Raw genomic sequence first — 17729 nt, 5'->3', positions numbered from 1 at the left:
ATTCAGAGAGAAGGACAGACCCAGAACGGGAATGCATGAAAAGAGGAGGAAAAAGTAGAGAGGAGAGTGTAATCCTAGGCAGGATTTGGCTGGTTCTTGGCTCTCTGCGGGGGGAACTGCATTGTAATCCCCTGCTCAGCATGCAGACTTGGGCAGAGTTTCACAAAATTCCCCAAGTGGTTGAAAACCACTGGGGGTACGCTGGTATGAATGTGTGTGTGTGTGTGTTTTATTCACAGATCTGAGGGAGCTGTTTGCAGGCTTAATTTAGCCACTGTGTGACTTATTGCAACTTGGGCGAGTAAACACTCGCTGATGCATCCATGCAGACAGGATGATAACGGTGAATGAGATGTGTTATAGTATGACTAAGAAGCCATCCATGAAGCAGGTGGTAGAGAGTTCCTCTGCCTTCACTCTCAGCATACAGGGGCTGGTAAACTGCAGGTATACAAACATCAAGTATGTGGCACTGCAGTAACCAGCAGTTTGAAGTGGCAATTTTTTATCTTGTGTAAGAAGCACATGTTTTCTTTTCCACTCACGATTGTGATACTTTACAAAAGGGGCGGGAGAAATGAGAACCCTGTAAAAGGGGTCCTGCGTGCTCTTCATAGCCATGTTATTTTACTTTCTAACACCCGAGGGTTAAAAAGTACACTCCTGGTTAAAACACTAGAGCAATAACAAATAGGAACAGCTTCCCTACTTATGGAAATGTAAATGTGCTTGTGATAACCTCGATAGCTGGTGGTTCAGTTCACACAAATTAAAATTGACTACTTCATGAACTAATACTTTTTTAAACTAAGTTTGTTGTCTGAAAACATTCGTTGGTAACGCTTTCTTTTAAGGCCTGCCCTTAGGCCGTAACTATCCTGTAAGTAAATTTTAATTATGTGGAATTACGCCATAATTATTTTTAATTCTGCCGTAATTATTTTTAATTCAGCCATAGTAAAAATAATTAAGGTGGAATTAAAAATAATTACGGCAGAATTAAAAATAATTCAGCCGTAGTAAAAATAATTACGGCGTAATTAAAAATAATTACGGCGTAATTCCACATAACTAAAATTTACTTACAGGATAGTTACGGCCTAAGGGCAGGCCTTAAAAGAAAGCTTTACCCATTCCTTTAAAAAAGGGATTCTTTTTCTGTTTAACCTCCTCCTTCCACCTGTGCAGCCCTCAATGATTGCCAGTTGCCAAACTAAATAAAGTATTCAGCAATATTATGGAATCGTATATGGATTACTTTCTAAAGCCAAGAACAAAAATATGCAAATATGTCTTTTACCACTTAGCGTGTCCTATATCAGGGCAACTCAGAACAGACTGGCTTACAAATGTGAATCGTCTCTGCAGAGTGAGCAGTTGGCTTAATGTTTTTACCATTTAGTAATAGTTTTTTGTTTTTATTAATTCTACTTTGTTGCCAGTGGGTTAACATCCTCAAATGTGAGATTTTTAGCTTATCCGGCTGGACCGATGAGCTTACACTATGGTGAGGCATCCGCTGTCCATCCGTCCATCACACTACTCCACCTACAGTAGTGGACAGAATTTAATCAAACTTACACACAGTAATCACCTAATGGTTCTTCACCCAAACTGCGCTCAAGGTGAAGGTCACATTTGTCCTTTTCGGGGCAGTAACCTGTAAGCTGTTAGAGTTACTACGTCATTGATGTTGCGCCCCATGGCAGCTGGCATAGGCTTGGATAAGCGGAAGGAAACAGGTGGATGGTTGGATGGTTGGATCTTCATTTACACTGTCTTCAGGTAACCATAATAATAGCCTGTATTGTTGTTTATACTGTAGTCCATCATGTGTAGCCCACTGGCTTTATGGAAACCAATCACTTTTGCAAAAACATGCAATGATCACATCAAATTCTTTAGCTGCAAATGGTATTTCCTCAGTAATCAATCAATCAAAAACACGTGTGTTCATGCACCGCGCTGCCTGTGGCTGAGTTATTTTCCAATATTCACCCTTATTTGGTATCATTTGGAAGCAAACACACAAGATAATAAATATGATGATTTGATTTTGTGTTTATCTGACAAATTGCTTTTGATTCCTAATCTTTGGGCATCATGTATTCTTCTATGTGGAATACATGATGGAAACCTGCTTTAATTAAAGCAGAGGGTTGACATTTAAATGTGATCATTAAGTGAATGTAACTCACAGTCAGGACTCTATGTAACTGGCATTATTCCTCAGTGATTAAAAAAAATTAATTGTTGGATTATTTTGACTTGGGTTGCCTCTTGATACTCTCACTGACACAAAAACTCTAAACCCAGCTCTAAATTGCCGAGGGCTTTAACAAGATTAGCTGTAAATGGGGGTCCGTGACTTATTAGGGCTCTGGGATCAGACAAGGACTATCTGCAGCTAACAGAGGCCTTTTCTTTAATTACATTTAATGCATAAAACTCTTCCAAGTATTCAGGAGCTCTTGATCTAAGTTGCTGGTCTGTATTGACCGCAGAACACAATCTTTTTCATCTTGAAAAACATCAGAAAACTGTGATTAGGAGATATTTGATTTTGAAATCTTCAACATGTGTCTTCTTTATCTGCAGAGTTTCTTTGATGGCTGGGACTGCACAAAGAAGAAAGACAAAACAAAAGGGAGGCATGACACCTTGCTGGGATGTAAGTAATCATAAAATGTTTGGTTATTTGCAGAAAAAAAAAAAAAGAATAAAAGCCCACTTTCAACATTTCTTTGTTCTTTTATTTTTATCTGTCTCAGATGACCGCCACCGAGTGAAGCTCCACCCTCTGCTTGGAGACCCCAACTCAGACTACATTAACGCAAACTACATCGATGTAAGTCTAATCCTGTTTTTTGTTTTGTTTGTTTGTTTTTTTCTTCTCTGTCTCAGCTCGATATGGGACACAATTAGCCTCTGTCGAATCTCTCTCTCTCTCTCTCACACACCCTGCAAAGCCTCAGTCCATCTCTCTCATTCCTGTAAGCCCACCAGTCTGCTGCCCCACTTTTACCTGGAAGCTCTCATCCAATCAGACACCCTTCCCAGAAGTGTTTTGCCAAATGTCATGGTTGTCAATTGCCACATTGGATCCCTGGCCCAGACTACCTGTGCCATCACTTTTATTAAAACCGAGTAGGATAAATATATTTAATGCCTTGCAGAGTAGGTGAACCTTTTTGTAAGATGCTACAAATCCCCCTAAATTAAATAGACATCACTGATGTCATTCAATCTCTGGATGGGCCAGGCAGAGATGATCCTTTCCACCGTTCACCTTCTGTCACGCCACATGCAGTTAACATTCTCACTGATCATATGAAATACATGTATATGTTGCTAATGTGTCTCATTCATACGTGTTGTCATTCATAAAAGCTAGTGAAGGCTGTGTATATGCAGAAAAGAGAAGTGTGTGTGCTTAGAAAGCAGCAGTTAGTTAATAATAAATGATTTAACCAAGAATTTGAAAAAAAAAAAAGAGCCCAGATATATACTACAAAAAGAAGCTTGTCTTTCGGTTTCCCCGTGAATCTTCTGTCATAGTTGTGACAGTGCTATCCCTTTAAGAAATGTCAAGGGAAGTCTGGCAATCTGATACAATTTCTTTATCTTGCAAAATTTATTTTGCACACCTCTCAATGGGAGTACTGTAAGTGTGGCAGACTGTAAAAAAAAAAAAGAAAAAAAGAGGCAATCTTATGTACACCCACCTCCGTTTGAGGCTGGTAAGAGTTTGAAAAATCCTTTTTTTTAGGATATGAATTTGTCAAACATTTTGTAAGAGATATACATTAAAAATAAATGATGTAAATTATTCAGTAAAAGAAAAGAAAAAAAAAAGATTTGTTCCTCATGTCGACTTGAGTTTGGGTGAATTCCACCTATTGGCTAAATTGTATCATTAAATGCTTGACACTACAGAGCTTTTTTCCTCTCTTTTATTTCTCTGTACAGAAAGGCCAGTGGTGAGATGCTTTTAGAGAGTTCATTACAATGAGAGGGCATTAAAAACCTGGCCTGCTGTTAGGCTGCAGTTATTGTGAGGGTCTCCATTAGCGTTGAGGGCACAGACATGCGGGCATTAGAGGGAAAACACCACTCAGCAGCCACTACAGTGTCAGTGTCAGTGATGTTACTCCCTGACCCAGCGAGATGAATTGTAACTACTCAGCCACAGTGGAGCATATTTTGGACAGCCTGTGATTATTTCACCAGAGGTTAAATGGAAAAGTTTTTCCTTCCTCTGAAACATTATCAAGCTTTCAGAGCAGAGGGGCCAAAGTGCCGGATCTCTGTTTTCTCTTTTTGTCACTTAATGACTGGTTATTTGCGTCTTTTTGTGGTGTGTGTTGCTCAAAGATGTACAGAACGGCACAGATCTAAAGCAGCTCCTTGTAGCATTTGCAAATAGAGAGCAGACCAGTGTTGCTAATTTACATTTTATCTATATCAAGAGTGTTGGGGTCTCAATGACACACACACACACACACACACACACACACACACACACTGTTACACTCTTAATCCATGCTGTGTAAATCAAACAAGTAGCAGTAATATTTCACTAAGTTGTGGGCATTGAAGGTCCTAAGAATAGAAAGATTTTCTCAGTTAGCCTCTCAGTATTCGCTTTGAGTTTCTACTTTTTTCTGCTAAATTTGGATTTATTTATTTTGCATTATTGATTTGTATACTTGCTCATGTGGAAAAAGAAAAGTGATAAGTTAATCAATAAGAGTTTAGCAACATCTAAATCTGAATCTGTGGGTGCTTCAGGATTAGCCGGGATTACTCTGTGCTTTGTATGATTAACCCTCTCTCACCATCCCCATGACGGTTGCATACACAGCCAAAAATGTGTGCCAAATCCTATGGGTGCAGCTAGCTTGGATACACAGGCGAGGAAGACACTCGTCTGTCATGCAAGGAAGTCACTGTGAGTGTTGAGATATGCACGCATGTGCAATTCTGCGGTGACAGGCAGTGCAGAGAAGGCCCTTTGTTGTGTTTGAAAAAGTGACAGGCAGTGGTATAATGTTAAATCCTTAACTGCAGTACGCTTCCTTTTCAGACATGGGATATGTTACATTTTGGGCTTTATCTGCCTGTTAAAGTGACAGCATTGTGTTATAAAGATCTAATTCCCCTTCAGGTTGCTGTTTCTTATTGCTTCAGTATGTGCACAATTGTCTTGCATTCAAACTACTTGTTACACTTGAGGCGACGAGTATTGGCAGCATCTGCACCACAGACCAGTTTTATTTCTAAATAAAAAGACAAAATGTTATTCTGTTCATGCCATTGCTTTTATGGGAATTCTCTGATGAGCTGAGCAGCTTAAAAAGATGTACCGGTAGTCATAATCTCATGAGTACCTATCTGGTGATGTGACTGCGTGCATTCACTTAGGAGCCGTGTCAAAAACATATTCAGATTTTAATGGAAAAGTGTTCAGGGTTCCCTTTTAGACATGAAGATAACACGATCAGATGCTTTCAGATTAACGGAGCAGGAGTGCCTGTTTAATGGTGCTCTAGCTTTCATCTGAACCCAAGTCTGCCTCTTCGTAATGGACCCTGGCACAGATAGTAGCACTGTGAATCTGCACGTTACGCAACGTTCACACTTACCAAACACTGGACTCGAGTATGGTACAGAGTAGTAAGTGAGGAAGCACCTTGATAACAGCTGGTGGGTTGCTTGCTAATACTCGCAGGCTGTTACCAAGCCTGATCAAACTGCACCCAGTCATCACATATTCTAACTAAAGCATAAATGCTTTTTTAGTGTTTTACTCTTAATAAATAATACCCAGTTTGCCTTCGTGCCTCAGTGAGTCGTGACTGTTTTTGATGCTAGTGCATATATTGCAACAAATTTGTAAGAAGCCCTTATGCAATATTACTGGACTCATTGTCAGTTCTGTTGGAAGCTTGGTTTTTAAAGGAGAAATTAAATATGGACTCATTTAAATGAAAACTACTCACCTACTGTGAGCCGGACCACTTTTTTTCTTGTCATTGGTGTTCCAGTTCTGGTTCAACCCATTCACTTTAAATTGTGACGGCTTCCCAAAAATAGAACTCAGTATTCTAGATGCTAGAGGGATTTTTATATTGATCAATCCTAATAAACAATAAAAAGAAAATAAACCAATCTTATTTGCAGTTGAAAGTGTCCCGTTAAAAATTTTACAGTTGTTTGTTTTCTTTAGCAGGGGCGGTCAGTTCATTTTCCCACGGGACCACATGAGAAACTGGGACTGTTGTGGAGGGCTGCACCAATAAGCTTACAAAGAGATAAAATTAATATTGAGAAGAATTGAGTTCAGCTTATTGGTGTGGCCCTTTGTAACAGTCCCAGTTTCCCCCTTGGGAAAATGAATTGACTCTGGCCTAAAGGGAAAATGTTTATTTTTTTCATCGCAAATTGGCAGCAGGGCTAATTAATAACACTGTACGCAGCTTTCTTAATGCACAAGCCAGAGAGTAAAAGTTTAAAACTGAAAGTAATCTTTAAGTGTGGCATCAGAAATCTCTGCTCATGGCTAAATAATAACTAATAAGATTCAATGTCAAGTTGCATTATATGCAGTGTATGAATTAAAAAAAAAAGTGTGGAATAAAGAAGACAATATTTGGTTGTGCTGCATCACTTTAATCCCATCCTGTTTAACTGTGCATCATGAATCTACCAGTGAGAGCACAATGCTAAATAAGCAGTGTTTTAACTACAAACTACTTACTAGTTACTTTGAATTTAGTCCTTTCGCCTGTTGCAGTGCGAGATGCAGTGAAGGAGCTGTTTGCGTAATTTGGAAACGCTGAAGCTCCATTTTCCAAGCTTCAGCATGTGTATGAAACTTTGTAAAAAGCTAAATCTTTAATACAAATTTAAATGGAAAGAAATCACTAATTTGAACAAAAATGCAACTGTGAGATGAGACTTGATGAAAAAGGATTGGCCTTAGGACACTGATTCACTCAGAGTGAGTGAGCTAACACATGAAGCTAAGTCCTGCTGTTCTTTCATGAACATATATGAACACACAGACTTCCCTGCTGCCTGTAACCATAACTCCTAAAGCTTCTTTCATTAACTAGCCTATATGTCTTCTTTTCTACTTCCCACCCCACTTCCTCGACCTTGGACCCTGTAGATTCGGATTAACAGGGAAGTAAGTACTTAACTGCTCGTTCTTCTGCCTGCCATTGCTCTATTTCCCTTTTCCTTTCCCCCCTTCCCTCTTTTTCTTCCCACTGTCCTCTATCCACAAATGCTCAAAGGTCAGGGTGTATCAGGTTTGCATTTAACGATACAAAAAAATAAATAAATAAAAACATGCCCTTTTAGCTCATGATTTTAAATGAACACAAGGAGATGTGTCCTCTCTGGATAGAGTATCCTTCAGTTGTTATGGCAACCGTCTCATATGGAGAAAGCTTGGCATTCATGCTGATAGTTTGGCCAGGGCCTGAGAAATTGTGGATAGCAGGCCTCACAGCACTGGTCATCCATCTCCATTTCAAACATGTCCACGTTTATCTGAGTGGATGCGATTTAGTTTAGCAATCCATCAGCAATGTGGATGGACTCAAAATATTACAAGATGCCCTCTGCAAAAAGATTAAAAAAAGTGTTATCAACATGGATTGCCTCATCATACTGATTTGATGAGAGCCGGTGGGCTTGGCAGTCTATTCAGATTATTCCTGACCTGCCTCCCCCCCCTCCACGGACTCCTGTAAGTCAAGTAATTGCAGCATCAATTATCATTCCAGCTGCTCCTCTCAGCAAACTGGGAACTATCCATGCAGTTTTCTGACTGCTGTTTTCATACAGTCTCAAGACATTTGCCTCCTTTATTTTAAAAGGTTAGCTAAGCAGTGTTTATTTCCAGAAGGACTTCCTTTGAACAGTTTGCTCGTCCTGAAAGGGTTTATGCTTCAAAGTCTCTCAGGTGGTCTTTGTCATGTTTATTCCCCTCAAGGCTGTAGAGGTGACATCTCATTGTTCATTCATATTCACCCCATACTTGCCATATGAAAATGTCTGTCATCTATATCAAAGGTTGCCGCATCCTTTGATATAAAGGTTTTCAGAAAACTTTGCTACATACTTGTGATTTTCTTCTTGAAGACTGTTGGTGTCATGCATTTATGTGAAACATGTGCAAGACATGGATCCAGCTGGATGGCTTGTGACAAGAGTGGAAGAATTTCAGGATGAAATTTCCTTTGGGTTGCTAATTCATCGCCCAACGCATAGCACATATTGCATCTTAAATGAAAATGGATTTATTTTTATGAGGAGGCGCTCTGAGGCAGAGACGGATAAATAAACGGGACACCTGAAATTAAAAAGCCCGCACCTTTAGTTTCTTTATCATATCTTTATTAAACTGTCACAGGGATTCAGGCACTAGTCCGACAAGGCGAATAAATAGCTTTTTCAGAGATGTCAGGAGTTTGTCAAGAAGCAGTATTCACCACGTGTGCGTCATCTGCTCCAAACTTTGTGGAGGCTAAAGAGACAGTCTGGAGTCATCAGTGGGTTAGACAGCAATGAAAAATTAGACAGAAAACATGTTTTAGAGCGGGAACAATGCAGGGAACAAGGGAAGGAAAAGAGGAAGGACAGATAGAGAGACACCCATACAGCTGTGCCTGAGGTGCAGATGGCTTACTCAGCATGTCATCCCTCTTCTCTGTTTCAGGGCTACCATCGATCCAACCACTTCATCGCCACTCAGGGTGAGTATCCCGGCAAGGCTACGGTGTGTGTTTGTGTGTGCGAATTCAGTACAGCGAGTACCTTTTGTTGCAGTTTAATAAATTGAAGATGATCCAGCCAATGAGCCTACTCATGCACAGTCCCTTGCCAAAACCATCTCTCCGCCAATTCCAAAGGTGACAGTGTGACTATCAAGCCGTGAAGCCTGTGTTAGGGAAGTCACTGAATTAATTATATGTAGAGTTGAATAATTAAACACATTAATTATAGCTTCTTAGGCTCTGTGACATGTGGAGCGATGTGTTCGTTGTCACGCAGAGAACCTTTAGTTCAGTCGCTGTCGCTCAAAAACACTTTTTGCGTCAGATGGTCACTTGGGATTTGTGTGAGTGTGAGCGTTCCCTCTTAGGAAGAGCCAGTTTCTAGGGAGCTCCCATAACAAAATCACCGAGTCTGCTCATCGTCCTCCAGCTCCTGTTAAAGAGACATAGAGGCAGATGAAATGTACAAGAAAGAAAGAAGATGTCAGCTGCATTTTCCTCTTTTCGAGCGTTTCCTTCCTACGCCATCCTCGTTTAAAGTTATTTTTCACTTCCTAAACGTCTCCTCCTCAGATGCTAGTGAGTGACTGGTGGTCCCCCAAGCTTTCATCATCAGCCACTGCTGTTGTTTTGTCACCCGTCGCCCCTTCACTTCTGCCTGCCTAGAATTTCCAATAACTTTATTGATGGCACAATCTTGAAAGATCAGTACCCTGCCATCTGAGGAAGGACACTTAGGTCGCAATAATACAAAATTTCACAGCAGAAACTCCGTTATTGAGAGGGCAGGCTTTGATGCTGCCATTTCTGTCTCTTTTGTCTGTTATTTCTTCCCTATTCCCACCAGGTCCCAAGCAGGAGACTCTGTATGATTTTTGGAGGATGGTGTGGCAGGAAAATTGCTTCAGCATCGTGATGATCACTAAGCTGGTGGAGGTTGGCAGGGTAAGTGATGTACACTCTCCCTTTCTCCCCCTCCCTGTCACCAATCAGTGTTCAGAAAAATACCACATTTATCATAAGGGGACATTTTGGTGTCAATATCAAAGGCTTTTATGTCTCATGGAAACTCCAGCTTAAAGGCTATTATAGTTTAGTGATGATGTCATACAGTACCACAAAGCTGTTAAAGGAGCAATTAAACAGTTTTGATAAAAGTTTGCAAGAGAAGATCAACACCACTTTAATTTCTTTCCTCTGCGTTATGGGTAGTGACAACTTGCAACCTTTTAGACAAAGTTATTGTAGCTGTGTGCAATAAACTTGCCATTAAAAAGGTTTCTTTAAAGACAGGAGCCAGATCTGTGTGCACTTGCGCTCAGTTGCCAGCTTTGAAATGGTTTTGCTCCGTCAAGACGATGCAGCAAAAAGACGGAGTCAGTCTGCTATCAGTATCTGCAATGACATGCAATATTTGTGATAATATGGCAATTAACTGTGATAAGTCAACAAAAACATAAATCTGTTGCCATCTTTTTCAAATCTGTTGCCGTCTGTATACACGGAAAGTCACCTTAAGCAGAAATAGTGACATAGTTGCTGCAGGATGGTGATTTACCTGCAAAATGGCATAGACGCTCAACAGCCTTCCTTTTATATAGAAATATAACCAAAATACAAGCAGCTGGCAATCAGCTGAGTCAAGTCCTCTACTGCAGAGAGGCGCAGACTGACTCAGATTGATTGCAACATGTTGGCTGTCTGTGTTTGTAAATCAGACGGCAGTTATTTGCGAACCTTCACCGGTCTGAGTGTGACTGCAGTCAATCCAAGTCAAACTGTGATAGTTTGGAGATGGGTTGCCTCCCACCAGGTGACCTGCGCAGTCCCCTTGCACTTGAAAGTGCTCCTCTGGGCAACCAGATGTTCGCTGCAACTACTTGCAATAGGTCACTGAATGCAAAAAGACTCAATGCTCCCCCCACCCCCCCCATCCCATCACGAGGAGGTTGCCGTCCTATTTTTACTCTCGTGTGACTGAGCCATTATTTGGACACTACCAGGCGAATTGTTTCCTTCCTTCCATTTTTATGTTGTTAAGCTGGCCATCTGCTTCTGGTAGATTTATTTAAAGATTCTGTTAGATTTATTTAAACTGCCTATATTTAACACACAGGCTGTTTATTATGCCATATCACGCCAAGCTTCTCATCTAATTCTGCAAGCCAGTGAAAACGAATATTTCCCTTCATGTCTGACTCGGGCTGGGTGATCTTCCCACTGTAGGTTGTCACAACTGTTTCATTTACCTCCAAAAAAAAGTTAATTTAATGAATAATTTGAAAGACACAGGCATATTCACTTTTTCAGATCCCTGTTATGCATCTTCTAAAATAAATTAAACCAGATTGCTTTGCATTGTGTTGCTTCTTATAGCTTTAACATTCCAGGTGTTTGCATTTCGTTTAATTGAAATTAAATAGTTTTTACATTTGTAAGTTGCATTAATGGGTAAGATTAAGAAATGCATGTTTAACAGACTGACGAATATCAGGTCAGGTGTGTAATTAATTATTCATTTTTCTTTTATTAATTAATTTAGTGTAAGAGTGTTTAAAAATGCCATTAACTTTCTGTACTTTATTCTTTTTGTGGTGACTGAACATCAGGAATCATCACGAAGCTGCTTCTGTGCACTACTGCTGAGTTTTTCATTGAATGCATGCATTTCAGAGGATTGTTAGATGGATTATCCCTCATTTGTCTGTACTCGCAACATCATGAAATTGCAATTAATGCACCTGCGTATTACGCATACACAGTATTCTAAGCCACACAACTAGAGCTGCTGTCTATGAGCACACTTTACTTACTATACTGTAGTATAGCTTTATTCTACCTTACATAAATATTGTTAAGTTGAATTCCACCTTAAGTAACCCGGCCTTTTCAGGCGAGCTGGAAGAAACATGTTACTGCGGTGGTTAAAAATGACGGTGCCCTTTCATCCAGTTTGGTTCTTCATCCCTACAATTCTGCAAATAGTCAACAAAGAAGAAGTGCTCTGTGTGGCTGAATCCAAATAATACGTCAATTAAATAAAAAAAAAAAATTACTTCCATTGTACCGCGTGGTGGTAAAAATGATTGCTGCCCCGCTGTTCATTATGCGGCCCGTCATTATGTGATTATAATGTTTTTCTTCTTTTTACTCTCCCGAGATAAAGTATCTCCAAAAGAGCAGGTTGTTTATTTTCTTCCACAGCATTTGAAGTGTGACCCCTCCAAACATTTTTAACTTATTAAATTTCACACAACTATATTTCTGTTCTAGTTAAAAAAAAAATTATGTCCTTCATCATTTTTATTATCATCTCATTATTTTGTATTATGTTCATGCGTTTTATATTTATCTCCTTTTCTTTTGAAATGAATTGTTGAAATTTGTCCGGTTATATTTTTAAAGAGTGTCTTATTGTGCATTATCTCTAAATATAATGCTTTCATTTCAAATGTGGCAGGAAGGATTCCAGTCCCTAGAAATTCAATACTGACATGAAGAAAGATGTTTGGGGGGGGGGGGGCTCTCAGATTTATCCAACAAACCCAGAGTTAAGCCTTCAGTCCATTACTCTTTTCATTTTAGGAAGTAAAAATGATTGAGCCTCTAGTGTTCCTTGTGAAAAGATTTGAAAAAGATCTTATATATCCAATGATCTTTTGCTTGAGTTAGCGCTGCCTGTCAGTGGGAATTCAGCAGAGAACAGTCAGTTCATGATGGGGTCTATAAATGTATGGCTTGTGCACAGAAACATAAACAAACTTGGTTAAAACCACAATAAAAGTGTGAGTAGTGATTTCATGCAACACAGTGAGCCATTTATTTAACATGCTGATAAAACAAGAAAACTCAAAGTATTACACTGTGTTTTTCAAAAGAAGTTTGAAACTAAAAAATAAATTGTGCCTTGACTATTTTCTGTCAAATAGGCTGCCTGATCGCACATTTTCTATTGCAGTTGTGAACATTCTTCAGCTCTTTGCCTTTGCTCTTTTTAAAACAGGTGAAATGCTGTAAATATTGGCCGGAGGACACTGAGATGTACGGTGACATCAAAATCACTCTACTTAAGACAGAGACGCTTGCTGAATACACAGTTCGCACCTTTGCTGTGGAGAGGGTGAGTTTAACACATATACTTTGTTTTTTGCATTTGTTCTTATTCTCTATATTCTCAGTTTGTAATTGCTCTTTCATGGTAGAACATCATCTATGATTACTCTAAAATAGAACGTATATTCTTCTGTTTGGGGCTCCATTTCTTTCTGTGTGAATGCAAGTTAATACAAGTTAATCATGTTACCTGGGAAAGCAAAAATTTGGATTAGAAGTAGTACATTAGCAGAAGGGATTAGATAGCAGAAGGGGTTTACCGCTGATGGACACGGGGTCCACATGTTAAACTGAGAGGAATTAACACCAGTAGCTATGTGGATGCCCTGCTGTCTTTTCAGCATAGCTGTTACAGTGCCGTGCCCCTGATGGCCTCCACCCTGTCAATCTCCTGGGGGATCTCTCATTGGAAGGGCTCAGAGCAGTGCTGGAGTGACAGTGGCACAAACACAGCATTATCATCACACTGTCACAGTCGCTCTCCACGGGCACAAACTGCTGCTTATTCAAATCGGCATGAATTTGGGAGCTGGTGACAGCTTGTTTTTCATAGCTCTTTTACTTTCTTTTTTTGGATTTCTGTCTTCAACAAATCTTTGCTTTGCGTTGCTTTACTTTGTCATCTCTGTGAGGAGGAAGAAATTGTGATGTGACTGCAGCAGCCTCCCAGAAGAAAAGAGAAACCTCCTACCCTTCCCCGAGCTCCCCAGAGCCTTAGTAATTCCTTTCTGCACGTCTGTCAGATTGCAGCTGCTTCTAACATGTGGGGCCCAGAGGCCTAACTGTCCTCGAAGACCTAACACCCTGTGTAAATAATGTCCTAGGTGTCCTCACTCTGAACTAAAAAAATTTTGTCACATCTATCAGAGAGGGGAACAGTCTCTGAATAGTTGGGAGCATATCTTCTGTGAGATCAGGGCCTGTAGGCTACAACTAGCATTAGAATGCCAACCATTATTAATTTTTTCCCTGCATTGTTAATGTGTACTGTGTTTCTTTTGAAAGAGAGGATACTCGACCAAGCACGAGGTGCGTCAGTTCCATTTCACATCCTGGCCTGAACATGGGGTGCCCTATCACGCCACTGGACTGTTGGCCTTTATACGAAGGGTTAAAGCTTCTACACCACCTGATGCTGGCCCTGTAGTGGTTCACTGCAGGTAGCGTAATGTTTTTTTAATAACCCGAACAAAGAATAACTTTTGTGCTTTTATGTGTTACGACAGTTTTTTAAGTATAATAAATACGTAATATGTTGTAGTGTAGTAATAGATCGTAATCTCGTTTGGGAGTCTCTAAACCACTGCATTGTACTATGTGAGAGCCTCGTGTCACTCTGAGGCTTCTGGTAGTAATGCTAGGCTACTTTTGGTAGCCTTGCTTCCTGCAGCAAAGTGGCAGTGTAGCCTGCAGTTGTGGTAAAAAGTTTGGCATGAAATTCATGGTAATTTGGGGCTTTTAATGGTTTCTTTGGACTGTTCAGGGTGAAATGATTGTACAGGATACATCTTTAATGACTTTAAAAAAACACGAACTGTTCCACATAGGGTCAGAAATATACATACATGCTCACATATACCCTTACAAATATTCCCATACCAAGTTGCATCTCAGTCAGGTGCTTTTGGTAGCCATCAACAAGTATCTGGCATTACTCTGGCTGGATATTTAACCACACTTCTTGGCAGAATTGGTTTGATTTACTGGCACAGATCCCAGTGTTGAGGTCGGGCTTTGGGAAGGCCGTTCCAGCAGCTTAATGCTAGCCTGCTTTAAGTTTTAAGATTTAAGTGAGTGTATGTGTATATTTGAGCCTTTATGTACACTTCTGACCCAGTGTGAATTAGATGAAAATCTAAAATAAATTCAAACCTGTTCAGCTTTTGTTTTTTAAAGTCATTAAACATGTGTGCTGTAAAATCATTCCAGCCTAGAAAAAGAACAGCTGAAAGAAATCATTAAAAGCCCCAAATTACCATGATATTCATGCCCACGTGGAATGTATGTGAACTTCTGACCATCATACTTTGCCTTCTGTAGCTATAAAATGTGTCAGATTTGTCACATTCTCAGGTATTTGCACAATACTGATTACTTATTTATGGCATAACGATTATATTATTTTCCATTTGTGCCAATGGGTCCCTCTACATCCTACTCACAGGCCCTTTAATGTTTTAAGACACTATTCCTTAAAAAAGATGGACTGTCTGTTGCAGTGCCGGAGCAGGTCGCACCGGCTGCTACATTGTGCTGGATGTCATGTTGGACATGGCCGAGTGCGAAGGTGTGGTGGATATCTACAACTGCGTCAAAACTCTCTGCTCTCGACGTATCAACATGATTCAAACTGAAGTAAGGACAGCAGCACAGCCAGGATTTCACTTCACACACCTCACAATTTCTTGCACATTTCACTTACTCAGCGGGTGACATCTCAGGCCTTAATATAGTCAACTCTTACTTCTCAAGAGCCTCAAAAAAACCCACATTTTTTAAACATTCACTTTTTCCTTTTGTTGTTTGGAAATTCAAAGAGTGGGGTGGGGGTACATTTCCATACTCCCACTTCCAGACGTATGTAAAGGTCATACTGTACTGTAGCTAAAGTTTCTGAGAGAAGACTCACATTGTCTGTCAGTGTGCTGTGTAGGCACGTGCTCATCTTTGATGTGCAGATAATTTGCATATTTACCTTTTTATTATGTAAATCCAATGTTGACTTGACTGTTTATTGCATTTGTAGCTATTTGCAGGGGTGCACTAATTAAATGCGCGCTGCATGTGTTTGTTTACAAATAAATATTTATTTATTCTCCAGCGGCCTTGATACACCACTAACATTAAAGCGCATGTTTAATTCAGAACAAGGCGAGTTATGAAAAATCTCTCTCATTCCAGCTATTGTTTGATTATTTATTTACAAGTACTTATGTTTCTTACCTGCTTCTGTTTTAGCCCGCTTCATTTGTAATGTTTAGCATTTAGCTGCTTGCAGCCTTCAGGTAACACATTTTGATGTGTTATTCAGGAGCCAGTACACTGAACTACAGTATGTTACCTTTTGTCTCTTCAGGAGCAGTATATCTTTATCCACGATGCTATTCTGGAGGCCTGTCTGTGTGGGGAGACGGCCATCTTGGTGAACGAGTTTGCTGTCACATACAAAGAGATGCTGCGAGTGGATTCCCAGAGTAATTCCTCTCAGCTGCGAGAGGAGTTTCAGGTCAGTGTTGCTGCAAAGTCATAATCAGCCATATTAATGATCCCCTGTATACAAGTTATATAGATTTGCTCGATTTAGTTAACATTGTTTAGCTGATAGTCAGATAGTAGCACAACCACTGGACACCAACGATCATGCAGTTGCTTATGAGCAAGCATTTGATGACGATGGAGTGAAAGAATTCCCTTTTAACAGAAAGAAACCTCCATAGCACCAGGCTTAGGGAGACGCAGCCATTGCGTGTTAGAAAAACATAGACCTCAGATAACAAACATAACAAAACACAAAGCCTGGGACAGAGGAGACAAAACCTAATGACATACAGAAACACAATAACTGTTTTTAAATATGGGCAACTACAGTCATGTGAAAAAACTAACTACATCCCATGATTCAAAAGCTTGCAGAACCACCACAGCAGCAGTAACTTCAAGTTGTATGACTTTATTAATCTCTCACATCATTGTGGAGGAATTTTGGCCCACTCTTCTTTGCAGCGCTGCTTCAATTCATTGAAGTTTGTAGGTATTTGTTCATGCATTGCTCTCTTAAGGTCCTGCTACAGCATTTCAATCAGGTTGAAGTCTCGACTTCGACCTCAACCTGATTGATTCTTTTTTTTTTCCAGCCATTTTTTTTTGTAGATTTGTTGCTGTGCTTGGGATCATTGTCCTGTTGCATTATTCAGTTTTGGCCAACCTTTAGCTGTCAGACAGATGGCCACACATTTGACTCTAGGATACTTTGGTATACAGAGGAGTTCACGGTCAACTCAATGACTGCAAGGTACCCAGGGTCCTGTGACTGCACAACAAGTCCAACTCATCACTCCTCCACCACCGTGCTGACAGTTGGTATGAGGTGTTTGTGCTTATATGCTGTGTTTGGTTTTGCCAAACATGGTGCTGTGCATTATAGTCAAAAAACACCACTTAGGTCTCAAGTGTCCAAAGAACATTGTTCCAGAAGTCTTGTGGTTTGTTCAGATGCAACGTTGCAAACCTAAACTCTGCTGCCATGTTATTTTTAGAGAGAAGAGGTTTTTGTGACAACCCCTCTGAACAAGCCATACTTCAGTCTTTTTCTAATTGTGCTGCCATGAACTTTTAGCATTCTAACTGAGGCCTGTAGAGTCTGAGATGAAGCTTTTGGGTTTTTTGCAGTTTCTCTGAGCATTGCATGGTCTGTATTTGGGGTGAAATTCCTGGGATGTTCACTACTGGGAAGATTGTGACATTGTATTAACACACTTGAAGGCTCCAGAGCAGAAAACTGTCCAAACCTCTGCTTTTGTAGCGATGTTCTTACTTGTTGATGATCAGTTAGCCAAGTGCATTTGATTAGCAGCACCTGGCTGCTACATACCCTCTTAATTCCTATGGAAGCAGGAAAGCTGTACTTAGTTTTTCGCAGGACTGCACAAAGTCCTGTGAAAACTTTGTTTTTCACATAACTGTTTAAGCAGGTGGTTTCACCGTGCCTGGATTCCACTGCAGGGTTTCCCACAGGTTGAGAATATATTTGTGGTGGTGGTAAGTGCAGCTACACTATACAGGTGTTCTGTAAATACCTCCCATGCAGGCAGCATTTAGCCAAAATAT

At 40.1% G+C, this 17729-nt stretch overlaps 1 protein-coding gene across 2 annotated transcripts in view; it reads left to right on the top strand.

Annotated features, from left to right (window-relative positions):
• The window catches only part of ptprub (protein tyrosine phosphatase receptor type Ub), a 191727-nt gene that overhangs the window by 154981 nt on the left and 19017 nt on the right, over window positions 1-17729 (top strand). For both annotated transcript variants that reach the window (XM_030749001.1, XM_030749002.1), the window contains 8 exons: window positions 2599-2671; window positions 2772-2848; window positions 8732-8768; window positions 9637-9734; window positions 12793-12909; window positions 13908-14062; window positions 15122-15257; window positions 15979-16128. In XM_030749001.1, the coding sequence (XP_030604861.1) occupies window positions 2599-2671; window positions 2772-2848; window positions 8732-8768; window positions 9637-9734; window positions 12793-12909; window positions 13908-14062; window positions 15122-15257; window positions 15979-16128 (843 nt within the window). The remainder of the gene's footprint in view (window positions 1-2598; window positions 2672-2771; window positions 2849-8731; window positions 8769-9636; window positions 9735-12792; window positions 12910-13907; window positions 14063-15121; window positions 15258-15978; window positions 16129-17729) is intronic.

Source organism: Archocentrus centrarchus, chromosome 16 (genome assembly GCF_007364275.1).
Source record: "Archocentrus centrarchus isolate MPI-CPG fArcCen1 chromosome 16, fArcCen1, whole genome shotgun sequence".
Lineage (NCBI taxonomy): Eukaryota > Metazoa > Chordata > Actinopteri > Cichliformes > Cichlidae > Archocentrus > Archocentrus centrarchus.
The sequence above is the reverse complement of the archived record's forward strand: the minus strand, read 5'-3'. Positions and strand labels throughout refer to the sequence as shown.